Here is a 21540-nt window from a genome sequence, read left to right as displayed (position 1 = left end):
GTAATTATCACTATGTTTTGCCAGTTATGCTTAAAATATGAGCATAGTGGATAATACTATATTCCTATGCTCCTTACTTATTCATTTTGGAATCAGTAGAAGTCCAGACTATCCCCAGGTAACTGCTAAGTGTACATCTCCAAATAACTTAGGCTTCTCCAAAGAAATAATCTTGCAGTCCTAGGACACACCAAACATTCATAAAATCCTCTTAATCTTCCATTCTGGTGACTAATGACGGTGTTTCTCCCAAGTGCTGAAGATTATAATAAAAGCTAGCATGCACACTAGTAACCCTATAAGTACCTTCAGAGTCTTGATATACTTACCTGTTATTTGCACAGGGTGCTGGGTATCCCAATAAATTCTGTTAACTTGGGTGAAGGGACTCTGTCCTCACTCTCACTGTCCCTGGAGGGCTCAAAATCACCACTCACATCTTAGAAATCTTTTCTTTTTTATATGAGATATCACTCACTACAAGAAAAGTCTGACAATAGGTCTTGCAGGTATCAAAAAAAAAACCTGTTAAAATGTTGGCTCATTTAATATATATCCTATTTGTCTCTCAAAACGTGGAATATTTTTAGACCTTATAAACAATGGAGGACTTAAATAACATGTTCACGTGCACACACACACATACACACACATCTATGTATCACTCTTAGATCAAATGTTCTTTCTTTTTAAGCCATCTATTTTCTAAATCTTGTGTTCCCTTTGAGCAGTTCCTTTTTCTTCGATGCCTACAGTTAGTCAATAAATTGCATTATTTTTGTTTGATTCAAAATGCACCTCTTTGGAACCAAAATTTTCCTTAATAGCATCTGAGTCCATGTTCTTATTTTGCTCAGAATACTGCTATCCTTCTCCTACAGGCTACAGGTTTTCCTGCCTGTAATATTTTTTCCTCTCCTATATACTGTATCTCCTATATGCTGGATTCTATACATAGCCCTTGCCCATAATCCTTAATAGAGTAATAAATCATAAACTTCATTAAGACAACCATATATTTTACCCTGAACACACTACACCCAAACCTCAGGATATTTTTTCCCTTCCTAGATTGTGTAAACCGTTGCTTATTGAAGTTCTATGCTTCCTTTAGGCCTTACTCTTCTTCAAGACTTTTCCTAACCAGATGTTCACAAATGTATTTCCCAATGATATTCTATCAAACAAATTATTTCACATGTTTAAAGAGAGACACACACATACACACACAAATTATTTTTTACTTCTCTCATTAAAGTTGCCATGGAATAACTGATAACCAGCCACTTATTCAATGGATCATTTCTACCTTGTATGACATTTCATGTTTCATCTCATGCATTTCCTCGTACTCAGAACAGTCTCTTCACTTGGTTTATATGACATTACTTTCCTAGGACTCCCTTCTACTTAATTAGCCTTTTCTCCTTTCCTTTTGCCAACTTTTTTCTCCTCATTACTTGCCATCCCAACTGACACCACTCTTACCCAAGCTATTCACTGCAATGGCTTTTAACTGGGCTCTGCACATTCACCCAGTCTCACGTTTGCCAATCTGTCTCATGCTGCAGCTCAGCAGTCTTCTCAGTTCTCAAATTGTATTGTATCACTCATCTACTTAAAATGCCTTAATTGTGGTTTTCCAAGTATCCACTGTTTCTCTCAGCACTTGACTTTTCCTTAATTTCTTCAGATAACTAACATGCAACCAAGTTTGAAAAATATTCCTCTATCCATGTTTGTCTCAGGCCTTGTGTTCTTACTTCTGTCTAGAACACATTCTCATGCCTTCAGAACTCATCTCTCCTGAATGTTCAATATTCAGATTCTGACTTAAATGATGCTCTTCCTAAAGGCCTTTTCTGACCTTCTAGATCAGATCAGATTCCCATTCAGTGTGCTCCCAAAGAATCTGTTATTACATGTAACCATTTCTTCTCTACCTTTGACCATAAAATCCAAATACAAAGCATGTATCTGACTTACTAGTGCATTCTAAGCACTGAACATGATACCAGGCATAAGGTGGATGTTTAGCAATTTCTGCTAAATGACTATTATGACATTATGAAAACAAAAGTTTTATGAAATCTCAGAGTTGAAAAGATTACTTAATTGGGGAATTACATAAATTACTCTTTTCTCTAAAATTTTAAAAAACTATTTGAAAACACTGGTAACATCCTTAGACTATCAGACAATCCAAAAATAGAAAAATACTATAATTGGCCAAATTTAAATTGAAAAAATAGATGTCTTTCATTTCACCATGAAATAAAATATTTGAAGGATGAGGTAACAGCTCATTATATGTATGTTAGCTTCTCATAACAAAAGACCTGAGATAAATCCATTTATAACAGAAAAGATTTATTTTGGCTCACAGAAGTTTCAGTCCATACTTACTAGGTCCCATTGCTTTGGGCTTGTGGCAAGGCATAACATGATGGCAATGAACACACAGTGGAGCAAAGCTGCTTACTTCATGTCAACCCAGAGGCAAAAGAAAGAAAGGAACCCATTATCTCATTCAAGGGCATATGTCCATTGACCTAATTCCCTTCTGCTAGGTCCTACCTCCTAAAGCTTCCACCATCTCCCAATAGTGCCATTGTCTAGAAACCAAGCCTTCAACACACAATCTTTGGGGGACATTTAAGATACACACCACAACATGACAGATATATGTGAACTAACTACAGGCTTGTTCTGAAGACCAGAATGATCCACATACTGCAGTCTGGAGATAAACACATTTCTATAGCTAATGTTCGTTTAAAGTATAGTCTATCTGCCAGTAAAGCCACAAATGACAACTCTAAGAATATTAGGGATACAGGCTTGAGGCTGCAGTCTTTGTTTAGGGGACAAAATAAAAGAGTCTTAATTCTGAAAAGGAGGCAAATCCAAAGAGAACTCAGTAGTCAATCATTACATTGTCAATTATGATTAAAATGTTTTCTTGTGAGGAGTAAAAGGCAGAGCTTGAAGTTGATTTTCTGCAGACACCTTATTGCTAACCAAGCAGAACTCATTTTCAGTGACTTTTACTAATGTGATGGTCCTGAAAATAAAGTTCATTCTCAGGAGTTCTGGTTTTCCTAACTTGAAAGGATGAGTTTTAAAACTAGCATGGCACAGCTTTAGTATTATGGTTAAGTCATCTATCAGTCACTGTGAAAATCACTGGTCTAGGAAATTAAGTAAAATTGACCAAGAAACAGTATAATATCCTACAATTAACAAATAAAATTCACACATATTTTTCAAGTAGAAGATAAACCAAACCGAATACTTTTCTGCCTCATAAGAATAGATGATTTCACAAAGTTTATACTATATTCAATGTAATTCATCAAATCCATGTTGTGCGTCACATCACAATGTAAAGGTATTGGAATAAAAGCTCAAAAACCTCAAAGTTTAAATATGACATGGCCTCCTACTGTCAAGAAACTCAGAAAAAAGCAACCAACACCTAACTCTACTACAAAGCATAAATGCCTTAGTGTCAAAAACAGGTATAGGAGACATGTTTTGAGGGCACAGAGAAATTAGCTCAAACTAAGGACAAGACAGACAGACCAAATATTACACAAATGTGAAAGACCCCAGAGCTTTCTCAGGGAGTTCTTTTATACCAGGAAGGAGCCCAAATAAGTGCACATGAACAAAAACATAGATAATAGCTCTGAGAAGGTAGAGCTGGAGCAGAAAGAATGCAGAGGCTGAAAACAGATCCTGGTCACAGTGGATCCTTGAACGAAAGCCACTCTCAGACAATGGAAATCTATTCACTATTTAAAACATGATATTAACTGTACCTTAGGAAAAATTACAGAGACACAAAAGGGTGGTAGACAACACTTTATATAGGGTTCCTGAGTCAGTCAAGGAGAAATGATATTTTAGACCCAAGAAAAATCACAGGACTTATTACTGAAGGGGGAAAACAGTGTACATTATATGATTGAGAAATCTGAACAAAAGAATAAAATCAGATTAGAACTTTTTATAACAAACAGAAATGTAATAGAGAATGAAAATCAAGTGTGATGGATGTAACCCTCAAATAACTGAGCAGAATAAAAACTGAATTCCTATAAAATTATCTGACAACTGACTCCTAAGAGAAGCAGATCACCAGACTGATAACAGTACACTGAGAATCTTCCTTCTTTTGCTACTAGACTAGAATTCAAAATATGACAATGATGCTCACTGTTCAATTTTACTACTAGAAGAAGAAAATGTGTACAACATCCTTAAACATTTGTTTTCCCTTGCCCACTGACAGAATCTGCCAAATCAGCTAGATACAGGTCTCTTCAAGATAGAATGAAACAGTTAAATTCCTAATTCCTAAAGCAACTCTTAGGTTCTTCTGATGCTAAGGGATAGATGGCAATTCCCACAAGACTGTCAAAGTCAGGGAGAAGGAAACTATTGTTTGTTTTTGCCTACATGAAGGAAGTATCATGGTAAGCAGTCCCAATGAAACTCCCCCACTCTCTTCATTATCCTCACCACTAGCACCCTCATTGTACAGAGCAGAGGAGTATCATGATAAGTAATTGATGTGCCCCCAAGACTTTAGCTGAGATTCAAACCAAATTTATCTAACTCTAAAACCTATGCTCTTTCCAATTAGCACTCTGCCTCCAGAATTTGTCTTCAGTAACCATTTCTCCTCTGAAAGTACCTCCTCCTCTTCCTTCACTGGTGTTCTTTTCATTCATATTATATAACGAGAATGGTGTTTTAGGTATTGCCCTTTTCTCATCCATTCCAGTTGTCAGAATTGATGCCACAATCACATCACTTCAATTTACTTCTTAGATATTTTCTGGTAAACATCTAAGTCTATGATATTAATGCTATAAAACTGAAGGTATACTACATCTTCCAGGAATATAAAAATGTCTCATTAGTTGGGGGGAAAAAGCATGTTCTACACAGGTATAATTCCATAATTATTTAAACAAATTTAACAGTTGAAAATTGTTAGGAAATTTGTTTGATAGCAGTATTAAAATAAGAATTTACAAATTAAGACAATGCTGCCACAAATTTTAGCATAATTTTAACTAAAAACTAGGTAGTTTGGTGTTTGTGTTTATTTAAAGATACAAACTATCTTCTTAATTGTCTACTCATAAATTGTGCTAAAGAAAGCATGTCCATATCAACTGATACAGGGTCTTTTGGAAAGTTCCATTGTATTGCCATTAAAAATGATACTTGCCCCTTTCTGAAGAGGCATTTTAACTCACCATTTGCTGTGAATATTACTACAAATTGAACAACATAGAAATCATAGCAGTAACATTACATGTTCCATTTCAAAAGTATAGTACAATTTGTTCAATAAGTTATATAATAAAAGAAACAATACAGAGGGAAGAGCAGAAATACAACTGCTTTCTAATTTGAAAAAGATTTGCTTTATAAAGTGCCTTTTGAAGATGAAAGAAACTGTCTACTACTATCTCTACCTTAATAAAAGACAAAGTGCAGTTGGAATGAATGCTAGTTTTCATTTTATGATTGTTCACTATCCACATTAGGGAGCTTGAGATCCCCACCAAGAGCTCAATTCCAAATCTAGCCATCCACCAGCATGCCTAAAACACACCCACAGACAATTTCAACTGCCAGAGTTCCAATATCCCTGCTCACCAATGTCATTCATGGTTTCGAATCTCACAATTACAGTTAAATAGTATATAAAAATCTAGAGTCAGCTGTATCCCTGGAAAGGGCCATGTCAGTATCCTCCATTCTTCCAGCTTTGTTAGGGTATGACTGCTATGTCCCATTACTTCACATATTTAGCATTTTTATGTGGAAAGAACATTTAAGACCTGTTCGCTTAGCAATTTTTACAGATATAATATTATTAGCTATAATCATTAGGCTGTAGAATAGATCTCCAGAATTTATCCTATCTAACTGAAACCTGGTACCTTTTGACCAGCGCCTCCCGATTCTTTCCCTAGCTTTCAGTCCCTAAAGGGTAAATACTACATGATATAACTTATGTGTAGTATAGAAAAGCTTTGAACTCATAGAAGCAAAGAGTAAAATGATGGTTCCAGTCTTTGTAATAAAGAACTGCTGAGATCTCCATTAGAATAAAGGTATTAAAATTACTTGAGATTAATAGTAAAAACTGGCAATAAGGGAATTTGGGTTGAATATAGAATATGAAAGTGTTAGGTAAGATTTCAGGGATACAAAAATAGTGGAAGCAGGTATGTGAAAATGCCACTGGAGGACAAGACAAGGAGATGAGTCATTATGTCCCTGTTTATAATAAGACCCATTACCATAGCAATTCCCACAACTTAGGACTTATTACCCATAACTCCCATCACAGATTTGGTATTCTAAAATGACCAATGAAGGTGAAGTGGACAGTATTCTAATTAGATTTTCTAAAGTAATCAATGGGGAAAAATTGAACACTATTCTTATCAGGTATAATTATAAGCTATAAGGTAGTATTATAAGGTATTATCATAACCAATGGGAGCAAATGGGGTATTCAATCCAGTATGTATAGGGAAGAGACCACCTCACAGCTCCACACATAAGACACCAATTTCCAGACACAGGAGCCTTGAAACCTCTCTCTCTCACTTGGCCCATTTCATTCTCTCTTATGAAATGCTACCTTCACCTTCATCTTCAATAAAGCTGTACGTTGCCTGTTACTTCTGTGTATCTTGCTCAATTCTTTATTCAGGACATGAAGGACCTGCCCCCCAACTAGACACATAATGATAACAAAGGTCTCAATTTTGATTGTATTTTAAAATAACCTAAAGACTGAAAAAGCACTGATGACTGAGTCCAAATCTCAGAAATTCTGACATGATTAGTCAGGAGTGAGACCTCATCATCTCATAATTCTACCACATAGTCTGGGTTGAGAACCAGCACCTAGAATAGCCTTAGATCTACCAAATACTAAAGAGCAAAGACTTTCAGAAAGTCTTTTTAAGAAATAAAAATAAATTTTCAAAATTAAAGTTACAAATACTATTATGGCACTTTTTTCATACCTATGGGAACTCCTCACCACTGACATAGGCCTGCAGATACAAAAAGGCCTGGATTGATGTGGTATTTACTGTGAAAAAAGCTAAATGAGCACCTCAGTTTGTTATCACTGTGCTTACTAACACAGCTAACTGTGCAGTTCTTTAAAGAGAAGTTTCAGAGAGATTGGAAAAGTACAGATCACAGAGGCACACAGTTCTCTGGGTCCAGCTCCTGCTGTATCTCTCACCCTGTCAGACATCAGAAAGCTTGCAGCCACACAAAGCAGCCCACCAGCACAGACTTGGCCTACTTTATGCTGACTCCTGCTTGGAAATTATAGATGTGATGAGATGCCTTGTGGTTCACAGAATGTAAGCTAATCAGATGAGGATAAACATGTCATAAAAATACACAGGTAGAAATAACTTCAGAGTTATTAAAAGCATGATAAATTATTAACAAAATTAGGTATTTAAATATGCAAACTGGCCAGACACAGTGGCGCACACCTGTAATCCTCACCACTTGGGAGGCTGACAGGAGGATCATGAGTTCAAAGCTAGCCTCAGCAAAAGCAAGGCACTAACAAATCAGTGAGATCTTGTCTCTAAATACAATACAAAAAGGGCTGGGGATATGGCTCAGTGGCCGAGTGCCCCTGACTTCAATCCCCAGTACCCAATAAATAAATAACTAGATAAATAAGCAAACTTCAATCTAACTTGTATGGCATGGGTCAAAGAATAGGTAATTTTCTTAAAAACATCATTTTACAGAAAGAAATTGACATACTATACTAAATTCCAGAGGGAAAGGTATTTATTAGAATAATAATGGGCAAGACAAAGATTACTAAATTCTGTATATTCTGTTCTATTGATAAATTAGAACACTTTAAACACTGGGAAAAGGATTTAAAAGGACTATAGCATCTAAATTTTTAGCAGTTACTTCATCACCAAGTAATGTGTCAAGTTATTATGTAAAATGTCAACCTTTTGTATGTATTGCAATTTATATAGAAAAACATGTCTTACATCATGAAAATTTTTTCTGCAGCTTCATATTTACAGGCTTCATCAGAGATGATAATTGAAATTAATCCCAGAAACATCTTTGAGAAACTATGTACAAGATCTCAGTGGATCCAGCACCACAGGAAAATGCAAAACAGCTCAGTTTTTATTCTTCACGTGACTTATTAATTTAAAAGAGTAATGAAAAATTTTAAAAGGAAAGCTTTTGAAAACATAAAAACCAGCTCTCTGGAGGAAATCTTTTTCTTGTGAATTTTAAAGCACAAAATTGGCAGACATACTCTGACTGTATTAAAGATACATAAGCAATATTTCTCTTCAACTCTGAGAAAAATCAGAGACTGAAAACACAAAAAATTATAACATATGTACTATAAAATAATTGATGTGATACAATGGATCTGTTCAGGGCTGAGAACAGCTCACAATACCTCCATGTCTCTTTCACTCACATAGAACCCAAAGAAGAAGCACTCTCCAATGTAGTTGATTATCATACTAATGCTAGGAAAAGCTCAGAAGCAATTTATATTTGAAAATTCATGTAAACAATGTTTATAAAACAGGAGATTCAAGGGAAAAGATCATTTACTTGGAGTAGAAAAAAAATTTAATAACTTCTCTCCTTGTAATAGGTACTACCACATAAATCACAAGAGGATAAGTCACGTTACCCCATATTACCTCAACAGAGATTCACTTCCAAGAAACTAAGCAGGAATTTTTTTTGTTTGTTTGTTTGAGTCCTGAGGATCACACTCAGAGCCTAGTAAAGCACTCTACTGCTGAGCTACATCACCAGCCTCCAAAGCACTATTTTCTGCTGGTTTTGTACCACTTTTACATAAACATGTAACATATGATAAACATCCTCATATTCTACTTAGGAATTCACTCAAATTAATTTTATCTCCAGGTTAACTATTTCAGCTTTCAGTATTACCTAAAACCTAATGCAAGTATATGTGCTTATAGTTCCACATGTGTGACAAGTTACTCAACTCTGCTTTCCTAGGTTCTTTATGATCAAGACAACTGGTAGGGATGACTTCTTAGACAAGAATTAGAACTGCAGAGAAAGAAATACTAAGAAAGAAAATCCAAAGGCAGTTGGAAAAAAAAGAAACAATAGGATAAGGAGACAGATTACAAATAAGAGCCACTAGAGGAGTAATAGGAGAAGAAAGTGAACCTTAAAGGGTAACCCCTGAAGAGCTGCCAGAAATGAACTCAGCAAAACTGCAAATAAAGAAACACCTACTCCTACCTTTACAAGAGTTTCACAAAAAGAGATGTGCGCCCCTTCTTTAGGTAAAGACTATCCCCTTATCCTCTGTATTTCTTTTAGATATAAGGCCTTAGGCCACCTATGATTCCTTTGTTATCCTCTTCTTTCTTTATCTTCTTTTCTGTCTCTGTTAATTCCTTCCCATCAACCTACCAGCATGCAGCCCCTCTACTCACACCCTCTTACACCCTCCTCAACTGCCAACCTATCTTTTTTCTTTATTTTCTTCAACAGCCAAGCTCCTTAAAGAAAAAAGAAATAGTTCTTGTTAGTGAGAAGTAGTGGTCAGATCAACAGTACTGGAAGCTTATCAGAAATACTCCATTTACAGTTTCTCAGTTTCAATATTAGGAAATTAATATTGTCATCCTTCACTTGTTCTGTTCTGATTAAACTACTATATGTGTACATGGTCCCCACAAAGGTAGGTCCCCTTGGACTCACCCTACCTTAGTGGGTCTCCTTCCCTAAGATGCTGGATCCTACTTTCTGTATCCTACTTCCATTGTTGCAGGGGCTTGGCAAATCCCAACTAACTAGAAATAGCAAATATTCTTGCTAAGAATATTTTGTTCCAAGTATTAACACTTATACCACCTCTAAACTTACTTATTCAACAAACATTCAAAACCACCCCCACCACAATAGGTGCTGTGCTAACCAAAGGAGTACAGTAGTGATGAAAACAGACACAATTCCCATGAGCATGAAATTTAGGTCCCACAGGAAAGACAGACTGCTCAAACAATTGTAATTTAGCTCACATGTGCTGTGAAAAGTACAGACTATTATGCATACCCACAGCAGAAGAATATAATCTAGGCTAGTGAGGTAGTCAGAGAAGGCAGAGGAATATTAAAACTACATCATAAAAATGAAGAATACATAGCCAGACAGAACAGAGGAGGAGAACATGCCCTACAGAGAGAAACAAAATTTGTACAGGCCTGGAACAGGCTGAGAAGAATAAGACAGTAGTGTGAGTGAAAGAAATTCAGTGTGCTGCAGTTAAGGACATGAAGGGAAATGGTGGTAAGAGATTAGGCTGAAGAGATAAGCAAGCACCAAATACTGAAAAAGTCTGTAATCTAGATTTTTGGATTTCATCAAGTAAATGAGAGGACTTAAGAATGGCCTACGATCTATATTGAAAGTGGTAAGGCTACAACTACTGACATACAGTTTAGTAAAGATAAATTAAGCAAAAGAGCTTGGAAAACAAAAACATAAGCATATGTCTTTGTGTGTGTATGATATATTAGAAGTTTCACATATTATTCATATATGTTATATATACTAATATATACTAATATATACATATATGTCTAACTGGCATAAAACAGGCAAAACTACTTTTGGAGTTTTGAAATGGAGAGAAGTAGAAATTCCAGATATACACAGAAAGTAGAGTCCATGTAACTTGGGGATTACCTAGACATCCAACAAGCCTTCCTAGAACCCAGCTTTGGCAAAGATGGTGGCTGTATCATATGCACAGATTTAGAGCCCTGCACCAGGACCAGACTTGGGTTGAATGATGACTTCTATTTGGAAAACTCCATATTGTAGAATTCCTATGTATAAGCCCAACTTCTAAACCTCTGTTTCTTCTTTAGATATCATTCTTGGGTTTGGACCATATAACTCCTTATCTCTACACACCATTCCTACCAGAGACAGGTCATATTATGATAATTAAGATTTTATGTTTCTAAATCATTGCCTTAATGTAATTACAACCATTTGATATTATGAGCCTTTTTAAACATAATTTTAATTTCTTTGTTTGCCGATGGTCTATCACAAGATTAATTCAATTTTTATGTAATGATTAAAACATGTCTAATATATAATTACAAATTTACACCACTGTAGAGCCTTTCATTAAAATCTCTCCTAAATTAAGAACATGATTCTGATGTTTATGTTTATTATCTATTTGTGTTTTAAAACAGCCACAATTTTAGGCAAATTTCCATCATTATTATATTTGACAATTTCTATTATGAGCACTTATATGAAAACTGAGAAGGAAATGTTTATGTTTTCATTTTCCAAGCTCTTTTGGCATCTATAAAACAGTAAATATCCCAATTTTTAATTACTGAGCTCCATGGTTGTGACTATAAGGCAGTTATTTACAATGTTTCTTACTACATGGTCTGGCAAAGAATGAGAAGGAGAAAAAGAAATGGGATTGAAGCTGAGTGGGCTGTGACCAGGAAAATGGCAGTAAGGAGACTAAGGCAAGCTGCAGCCTGGGTCTGGCCAGGTACATGTGGGGCTGCAATGATATCCAGCTCCTGTTTTGTCTCTGTTTACCACCAGTCCAGCTAAAAACCTTTTCCTGAACTAGGATTTATACAAGATGAGAAATAAAAAATGGGGAAGCAATGCAACTCTGATGATTTAATCCTTAGGGAATAAGGTAAGCGAAAGGGAATGAGGAAAAAAATTTAAGAAATGTCAGCTAGAAGGACTGGGAAACTCCCAAAGCCATTTCATTGGGAAACAACTGAATTTCCCAAGAGCCCAAACCTAGAAGAGCTAAGTTCAACCATAACTAATTATATTACTCATATGCTAAATTTGTTTCTATAGTTCTAGCCTGCTCATCCCTTCTAAGTTTTCGAATCATACTTCTGCCTTCCTTCTAGGTAACCCCTTTAAATCCCAGAGATTAGTCGACACTCAGAAAAGCCTGGACTCAACCTTCTATCATATAAGCTTATTTCTCTGTTCACCATTCATGCATCCCACAACTACTACCTCAAATTCTCTATACAAGTGACTACTCAATGAACACTTACTAAATAAATGTGTAAATTAATAAATTAATTTGGTTTGGTTTTCTCTTAGCTTCTTTTCACTGTAACCAGTTGTTTGTTCATCCAATAGCCTAGCTATCATTTATAAAGACAGTAAGAAATTAAATGGGGGCAGAGGTCATGGCTCAGTGGTAGAGTGCTTGCCTAGCATGTGTGAAGCCGTGGGTTCAATCCTCAGCATCACATAAAAATAAATTAAAAAATAAAGGTATTGTGTACAACTAAAAAATAATTTTTTTTTAAAAAAAGAAATTAAATGGTGGACAGCAATACTGGCCAAATTATATTGTTATATTGTGAGCATGCACAAATATGTAACAAGAAATCTCATCATTATGTACAAGTACAATGCACTAATAAAAATGTAGAAAAATAAATACAATTTTTTAAAAACTTAAAATTGTAAAGGAAAATATCTGACACTTCATCTATTTATTTCGTACCTGTGAATGCCAAATTACTGTGTAAGGATAGACAACTGTCCAGATTGCTCCCTGGCCCTGGCATCCACACAAACAAGTATGCTCAAATTTTAATCCTAACTCTGTTCATTAAGCAATTTTTCCAAATAATGAAGCCCTGCTCCTGACATCCTACCCCTTTCAATTCTTAGTTTACATTTAGGGTAAGGACAGCCATTGATGCCTTCCTGGCTAGTCTGTGTTTGGAGTCTCCCTCATCTATGTACTCAGTCCTTAACTAAATCCTTGCCAACATCATGAAGTCATCTTGAACAGGAAGCTGTTCTAGATTAAAGAATATATTTTTCTTTCTGGTCTTCTCAAAGATCAGGAAGATTAACTGGGAGTGAAAAATAGCATTTCATTCTTGATCTTCCCTGCTTCCCCCCTATTTTGTTAGATGTGCTCAGATCCTAGGAATAAGATAAGCACTAACCTCTAGGGTACATAAAGAACTCAAAAAGCTAAGCACACACAAAAAATAACAAATAACCCAATTAATAAATGGGCCAAGGACCTGAACAGACTTCTCAGAAGATGATATACAATCAATCAACAAACATATGAAACATGTTCATCATTGCTAGCAATTAGAGAAATGCAAATCAAAACCACTCTAAGATTTCATCTCACTCCAGTCAGAATGGAAGCTATTATAAATAAAAATGACAATAAGTGCTAGTGAGGATGTGGGTGGAAAGGTCTACTCATACACTGCTGGTGGGACTGCAAATTAGTGCAGCCAATATGGAGAGCAGTATGGAGATTTCTTGGAAAACTGTGAATGGAACCACCATTTAACCCAGCTATCCCCCTCCTTGGTCTATACCTAAAGGACTTAAAAACAGCATACTACAGTGACATAGCCACATCAATGTTTTTAGCAGCACAATTCACAATAGCTAAATTGTGGAACCAACCTAGATGCCCTTCAGTAGATGAATGGATAAAAAAAATGTAGCATATCATATATACACAATGGAATATTACTCAGCAATAAAAGAGAATAAAATCATGGCATTTGCAGGTAAATGGATGGAATTAGAGAAGATAACTATAGTGATGTGAGCCAATCCCAAAACACCAAATGTCAAATGTTTTCTCTGATATAAGGAAGTTGATTCATAGTGGGATATGGAGAGGGAGCATGGGAGGAATAGATGAACTCTAGATAGGGCAGAGGGGTTGGAGGGGCAGGGAGGGAGCATGGGGTTAGAAATGATGGTGGAATGTGATGGTCATTATTATCCAAAGTACATGTATGAAGACACGAATTGGTGTGAATATTCTTTGTATACAACCAGAGATATGAAAAATTGTGCTCTATTTGTGTAATAAGAATTGTAATGCATTCCACTGTCATATATAAACAAATAAATGAAAACAATGCCTTAAACCACTGCCCACCCTTTTTAAAAAGTCTTTAAGGAGGTAATCCTAGAGCTTCTCCTGCTACTAAACAATGTCAATAACAAGGACTAACCCTTCTCATTCTCCTGGTGCATCAGTCTTGTCATGTCAGCATTAATTTTTTGAGATGGCCATATTAAAGTTGCAAAATGGCTACCAGAGTTCCAGGCATCATTTCCTCATTTGGCAGTGCTGCATACAGGAATCAAGAAGGAATCAAGAAGCTGAGGTTCAAAATTTTCAAAACTGCTCTCTTTCCTGGGCCTCTATTTCTTCACCCAAATGAGCAAATCTTGATCAAAAGCTCAGAAGGTTACTTTTTAACCTTCATTGGCTAGAATTAGGCCAAACTTATATCAAAAGTGGCAAAATAAGTCTAAGCCTTTTAAGTATTATCCTAATGGGCATGAGCACAGTTATGTACAAGAAAATTTCGAGTGCTTTAGAAACAAAGGGAGTTGCCTCATTCAGTAGATAATCATATCTGCCTCCCATCACCAAAAATTTTTTGAGAAATCTGTCACTGAATACCTGGGATTCTTTTCCTTTCTTCCTTCCTTCCTCCTTCCCTCCCTCTCACTCCCTCCCTTCCTTCCTCCCTTCCTTTCCTTCTCCTCTCCCTACCTCCTTTGTCCTATTTCCTTCCCTCCTTCCTTTGTCCTTTCTTTAAAGTGCTAGTAAACATTTAAGTAAAATGAAAACGTGACATAATTCCAGAATCAAGTTTTATTTATCCCTTCTCTGTACAGTCTAGTCCCTTAATAAATATAATAAAGAAGTATGTTTCTCATTGAAAAGCTGTAGAAAAATAAATTAGAAAAAAGAAGTAGCTGACTTCCAGAAATGCCATAAAAACCGTATCATCATTCCTTATTTGTTTATTTTTCCATTTCTGCTCTGCTTTATTTAATTCTGAATTGCTCAGTTGCTTTAGTGGATACTTGATGCTGTAAATTAAGTTCCCCAGCCTCTCAATCTGTCAAGAAGCATTCAATTCAACAATTATTGAGAGCCTTCTGTCTTCTTAAACACTCAAGAACAGTTGCACATATAAAGTAACCCTGAAAATACCAAAAAGATATTTTAATAACTACGACCATAAAATAGCTTTCATTTTCAGGAATGAAGGTTTCTTAGAGCAAGACATATCAGCCTTTTGAATTATACATCTTTAAATAACTATGTTTTTTCTTTAATTTTCCTATCAATATAATAACCCTCTTCTACAATTCTGTCTTCCCTTTACCAGTTATTTCATTTATCTGAATCTATGTGCTTAGTCCTTTCTATTGAAGTCTAAGCTAACAGATGGAGAGACAGATTACTTCCAAACATCTGCACTGAAATGCTTTACCTGCAACTCCTGCTGCGAGTAAAAGGGATTTTAATTACATGATTTTTGAAAATTTCTCTCACTGGCATTTTAAGTGAAAAGTGCTCAGCGTAAAAACAAGTTATCACCCAGGCTCCTATTGTTTTGTGAGACACACTCATCTTGCAAACGAGTAAAAAGCACCATCTCAGTGTTATAAATAGACCTTTGATGGAAAGCAACCACTTGATGTCATGAATGTTTATGATAATCATAATTTAGGGTTACTGGAAATTTTTGTACTTGTGTCATCATATTAACTCTAGAACAGGTTAGAAAAAATGAGGAACAATTGATGATGTTTGCCATTCATTCATTGGGAAGACTCAAAAAGACTATTAATAAGAAGGACTCTTCGGAAAACTAAAATATGCCTATAAATTATGACACTATTTTGGCTTAGACAATTATGAGATTTTAGTAACATCTGAGTATTAGGACCTCAGTTTTCCTGATTAATTCCCCAAAGGAAAGGTAGCGAGTCCCCATTTTCCCAGTGCATGTATGTATGTAAACTATACTTGCATACTCTTACTGTGATGCTGCCTTCTTATTCTGTTTATCCCTGGAAAGTTGGATTCTGTAAGTATTCTTCCCCCACCAAGACTTACAGAAGACTTACACCAAGACTTACACCAAGACTTACAGCTCAATTCTTGAGTCTCATCTACAGCTGTAACTTCAACTATTACGAACACGCCAAAATATCCTAAATTTGTTTCTATAGTTCATCCCTTCTGAGTTTTCAAATAATACTTCTGCCTTTCTTCTAGGTAACCCCTTTAAATACCAGAGATTAGCCCACACTCAAGACAAACTTGGAATCAACCTTCTAGTATTATAATTCATTTAATAAACCAAGGTGGAAACCTCAATTATTTTCTATACCTATATCTCCTTAACTACTCTCCTAATCTATTCACAAATGTCCAAAGTGTCTACCCTGAAATTGTTCATTAAAGTCTGCCCTTTAGTCCTATCATAGATCTAGTTCAACTCATCATTTTTCACAAGGGCTTTGTACATTTTCTGTTGCCCTAACCCAATACCATAGACTATGTAATTTACAAAGAATAAAGGTTTATTCAACTTACTGTTTATAGAGGTCTAAAGTCAAGGGGCCACATTTGTTAAGGGCCTTCTGGCTGATTGGGATGCTCTACAGAGTCACAAGAGCATCATGTGGCAAGAGGGGTACATACTTCAGATATAGCCAAAGTGGCTTTTATAATAGACCCACTCTCAAGATAATCCATTAACCCATTAATTCATTAATCCATTCTAATCATCTCTTAAAGGTCCCATCTGGTCCCATCTCTTACACAATAAGGATTAAATTGTAACATGAGTTTTGGTGGAAACATTCAAACCATAGCATGAGCTTTGGTGAAAACCTTTGACAACTGGTCTCCTGTCCTCCAATTATTGCTACAGACAAAGCATCCTTTGACAACCGGTGTCCTGTCCTCCAATTATTGCTACAGACAAAACATCCTCTGTTACCTATAGCCATTCTATAACCATTTATCCAACACCTTCTTATGTAACAAGCTTTAGGCTAGGCATTTAGTAAAAAGTACAAGGAAAATCAAAGACCTCTCCTCATGAACTTAGTTCAGAGGGTATGCAGTGGTCAGGAAAGACCTCACTGAGGTAGTATCATTTAGAATAAAACCTGCAGAAAAATAAGACACCACCCACAAAACAGTCAAAGAGGATAACAGAGGTCCATGGTGAGAAAGAGCCTTCAAGGGCTGGAGGTAAGGCCACAGTCGCTGAAGCCCCATTTACAATGAGGAGAGTATATTCCAAGAAGTGGAAGAGGTGAATCCAGGTGACACCATCTACAGCAGTATAGGCCATTCTTATAAGTCCGAATCTAACATGAAACAAAATTAGAAGCTAAGGAAGAGTTTTATGCAAATAAGAAATATTGTCTGATTTACATTTTTAAAAAATTCCAGAATCATGTTTCCCTATTACAAAGTGAATGTCAATCCTCTGCTTCAAAAACATCCTGAGGCAGGGCTGGGGTTGTGGCTCAGTGACAGAGCAATTGTCTCTCACATGTGAGGCACTGCTTTTGATCCTCAGTACCACATAAAAATAAATCAACCAAATAAAGTTATTTTGTCCTTGTATAACTAAAAAAATATTTTTTAAAAAAATGTCCCATGGCTCTTGGTGAATTAGATGACACATTTCAGTTTACTCAAGTGAGCCCTGGTTTGCCCCTGTTGTCCAGTATAATTATTAATAGACACCCCCCCACACACCCACACACATAAACCTTTCACTCTCACAAAGGTCCTAATGCAGACTATAATTGTATGGTCAACTTACTGATATATAATACAGTGATATATTCCTAAGGTTGATACTAAAAGGCCTTCTAAATCTGTTCCCAACTCACTTCATCCTTTCTTCCCCAGAAACCAGTCAGAATGAATGGCTTCCTCTTCTGCATTGTGTCAATCTCTCCATTATAACATTTAACACAAACAGGTTAATTATTTGTAGGTAGGTCTCTCTCCTGCTAGAATGTAGATACTTAATGGTGAGAAGAACACTGCCTCTTTCATGTTTTTAGGTCTTCATTATCCACTAAATGCTTGCATCAGAGTTGGTACTTGATATATGATTGCTAATTGAATGATTTCATATAAAAGCAAAATAAAATACATAGTAAGATAATAAACTTGAACTAGGGGCTGTAATCTCAGCAGCTCAGGAGGCTGAGGCAGGAGAATCACAAGTTCAAAGCCAGGTCTCAGCAACTTAAGGAGGCCTTAAGTTAACTAGACCCTGTCTCTAAATTAAAAAAAAAAAAAAAATGTGTGTGTGTGTGTGTGTGTGTGTGTGTGTGTATTTAAAAAGGGCTGGGAATGTGGCTCAGTGGTTGAGCACACCTGGGTTTAGGAAGTAAGGAAGGATGGACGGACAGACAGACAGAAGAAAGGAAGGAGTAAGTAAGTTAGTTGAACAATTAGATTTTAAAATGAATTTTTCCAGTAAGCATCAAACAGTATTACTGCTGTATCTAGGCTACTTTCTTTCTCTGTATTTCAAATTTCAAAATCTAATGTAAACCCATTCATTAAAAAGAGACATTAAACTTTAAACAAATAACTAGAAGTTAAAAATATATATTTATAGGGCAAGAATAAGAAGATGACTAATTTTCAAGGAAACTCAGCAATTTCATGATTGGGTAATAAATTTCTAAATATGAACAGCTGAAATAAAATAGGTTAACACATTACCAAAACATGATTTCATATACTCACCACTCTTAATTGATCCTGAACAAATCCTACTCAGAAGAAGTTTTTGACGTAACTGTAGAACTTCGGCTTCCAAGGCTTCGACTTTTGACCTCCATTTCGATTCCTGCTTAGACACCAGTGCTGCAAGGTGCTCTGTGTATTCTCTGCTGCTTTTGTCTGCCGGTTTTGATCGGATAATTGCCAAGGCCAGAGCCAGTTTTGAAGTTCTCAAATACCACACTCGAATATCCATCCTGGCTTTTGTCTCTACTATTTAATAAGAAAAAAAAGTTACAGAAATTCTTTTCAATTTTTTCAGTATATATATCTATATATATCAAATTTATAATACAACTTAATACCAGTAACAAAAAAATTCTCAGGAACTGAAAATAGTATGAGAAAGATATACAGAACAGAAATGTAGACACATGTATATTAAGATTCAAAATTGTAATTTTAGACAACTTGACAACTTCTTCGGGTGAGAAAAAACACACATTAATTCATTTTGAGGCTTCTAACCAGGACAACACATCAGCAGCATCACTAAAGAAACTTAGTGATTGCTGGACCCATTTGCCCAAAATTCTGATTCAGCATATCTGGGGTAGCACTGAGGTCCTTATATAGTGAAGAGAGTCCACTGGGTAATCGGAACCACTAAATAAATTATCCACTTAAATTTAAGCCCTTACTTTTCTCCTCTATGGACCTTTCCTTGCACCCTCCTATCTATATGAAGAACAACTTTTAAATATTTGCTTCGTATAAGTTGTGACTTTACTCTGATTCTGGACTTCCAGATATTTCCAATTGCCATCCTGAGTATACTTTTCCAAATCAAAAACATTACTGTCTTGTGATATGAATGTATGTAAGGGGATGACATGCTAGACCACTGAATTCATTAGCTTAATGTCATTATCTCTACTGAAATGTAAGCCTCTTGTGGCCTCTATCACACTTTGTGTAATAATCATGGGAGTTTTACACATAAAATGTACTAAATAAAAAAAACATTAATGAATATTATAACATTTAACACAAACAGGTTAATTATTTGTAGGTCTCTCTCCTGCTAGAAAGGAGGTACTTAATGTTGAGAAGAACACCTACCTCCTCTTACATGTTTTTGGGTCTTCATTACCCACTAAATGCCTGTATCAGAGCTGGTACTTGACATATAATTGCTAAGTGAATTATTTTATATAAAAGCAAAATAAAATAAATGGGTTCACATCTGACTTGAAATAAAGTTAGAGAAAAAGAAAGCAGCATAGATATGAGGGCAATAAAGTTTGAAGGTTACTAGAGAAATTCATTTTAAAATTTGATTATTCAACTTTATTTATTTATTTATTTGTACTGAGGATTAAACCCAGGGGTACTCAACCACTAAGCCACATCCCCAGCCTTTTTAAATTTTTTTTTTTTTTAATTTAGAGATGGACTCTCAAAGTACCTGTGCACATGTACTTCAACAAACTCCAGATCCAACCATTTGAATAAAAAACTGCCTCCCTACTTGAAGGTCATGGAATGATAACCCCCAGGGAGAAAGAAGGTAAACAATGGGCTCTGGACTATGGACTTTCATCTCAGCAACAATTGATTTTGAACTTTTACAACTGTTTTTCTGATTAAGACTTTGAACCTGCAAAACTATTTTCCTGATTGCCCAAGTCTCTAATGATTAAGTCACAGTAAACATTCTGCTATGATTAAATCTGGTTAATATCTATAAAAAACAGACTCCTTTTCTAACCAATTGCCATTTTCTCCTCTGAAAATGTGACATTCCTCCACTACTTAATAAAGACAGTTTGCTAATCCATTGAGGTCTGCTCCCATTAATGTTATTTTTGCTTAGGGTACTGAATAAGTAAAGACTTTTTTCTTGTTCCCTAAACAACACTGTGTAGCAACTGTTCACCACAGCATTTACATTATATTAGGTATTATAAGTAATCTAGAGATGATTTAAAGTACATGGAAGGATGTACATGGATCATATGAAAATACACCATACACAAAGGACTTCAGCATCCACAGATTATCATATCCATGGGAGTCCTGGAATCAGTTCCCCCAGGACACACAGGGAGAAATGCACAATGTTTGAGAAAATTCAGGCCTTTTGGTTTATAGGGTATGAAGAAGAAGATGTCTAATTTTCAAGGAAACTAAGCAATTTCATGTTAGGTAATATCTATTCTATTAACACAATTTCAGATTTTCACTCTACATTTCATACTTTATTTCCTTCAATTTCTCAAGCCTATTGTTCCACTACAGTTGGATCACACTCAAATAGATAGCAGCACAAGCTCTACCTGTTCACATCTCTGCTCATGAATTATCCTCAGTTGTGTTGCCCTGATTCTCATATACTTACCAAAGCCCTATCTGTGTATCCTTCAAAGAACAATTCATACAACTCCATATGCCTTTTCAGGTAGCCAAATGCTATTTTATTATAATCATGATTAGACACAAACATTTTGGTACAATGTGTTTATCATAGTATGTTTTTTTTATAAAATTGAAAACTGAGACTGACAAAGTTATGTAAATAATGGTATTGTTGTAAAATTGACTATTAGTCATTAAAATTATATTTTCAGAGCTGTTTTATTAGAACTTGAAGGTGTTAGTGATATTCTGAGTGAAACAAATAAATACATGAAAGTATATGAATAATATGATCCCAAATATGAGACAATGAGAAATAAAAAAAAACTGATAGAGGATTTATCTCCAACTATAGAATTGTTGGTGATTTTTATCTTGGTTTTTTTTTCCATTTCTCTATATTTTCTAATATTCTG

General features: G+C 35.5%; 1 protein-coding gene across 2 annotated transcripts in view; it reads right to left on the bottom strand.

Annotated features, from left to right (window-relative positions):
* The window catches only part of MEI4 (meiotic double-stranded break formation protein 4), a gene marked incomplete at both ends in the record, with an annotated part of 132496 nt that extends 113534 nt beyond the window's left edge, over positions 1-18962 (bottom strand). Inside the window, one exon of one of the 2 annotated variants that reach the window (XM_081296506.1) lies at positions 18702-18962. In XM_081296506.1, the coding sequence (XP_081152632.1) occupies positions 18702-18962 (261 nt within the window). The remainder of the gene's footprint in view (positions 1-18701) is intronic. The other variant, XM_081296505.1, reaches the window with a different exon arrangement.
* Between the last annotated feature and the right edge of the window lie 2578 nt (positions 18963-21540).

The sequence above is a fragment of the Spermophilus citellus genome (assembly GCF_964194105.1).
Source record: "Spermophilus citellus genome assembly, chromosome: 5".
Lineage (NCBI taxonomy): Eukaryota > Metazoa > Chordata > Mammalia > Rodentia > Sciuridae > Spermophilus > Spermophilus citellus.
This window is presented reverse-complemented; position numbering and strand designations above follow the sequence as displayed.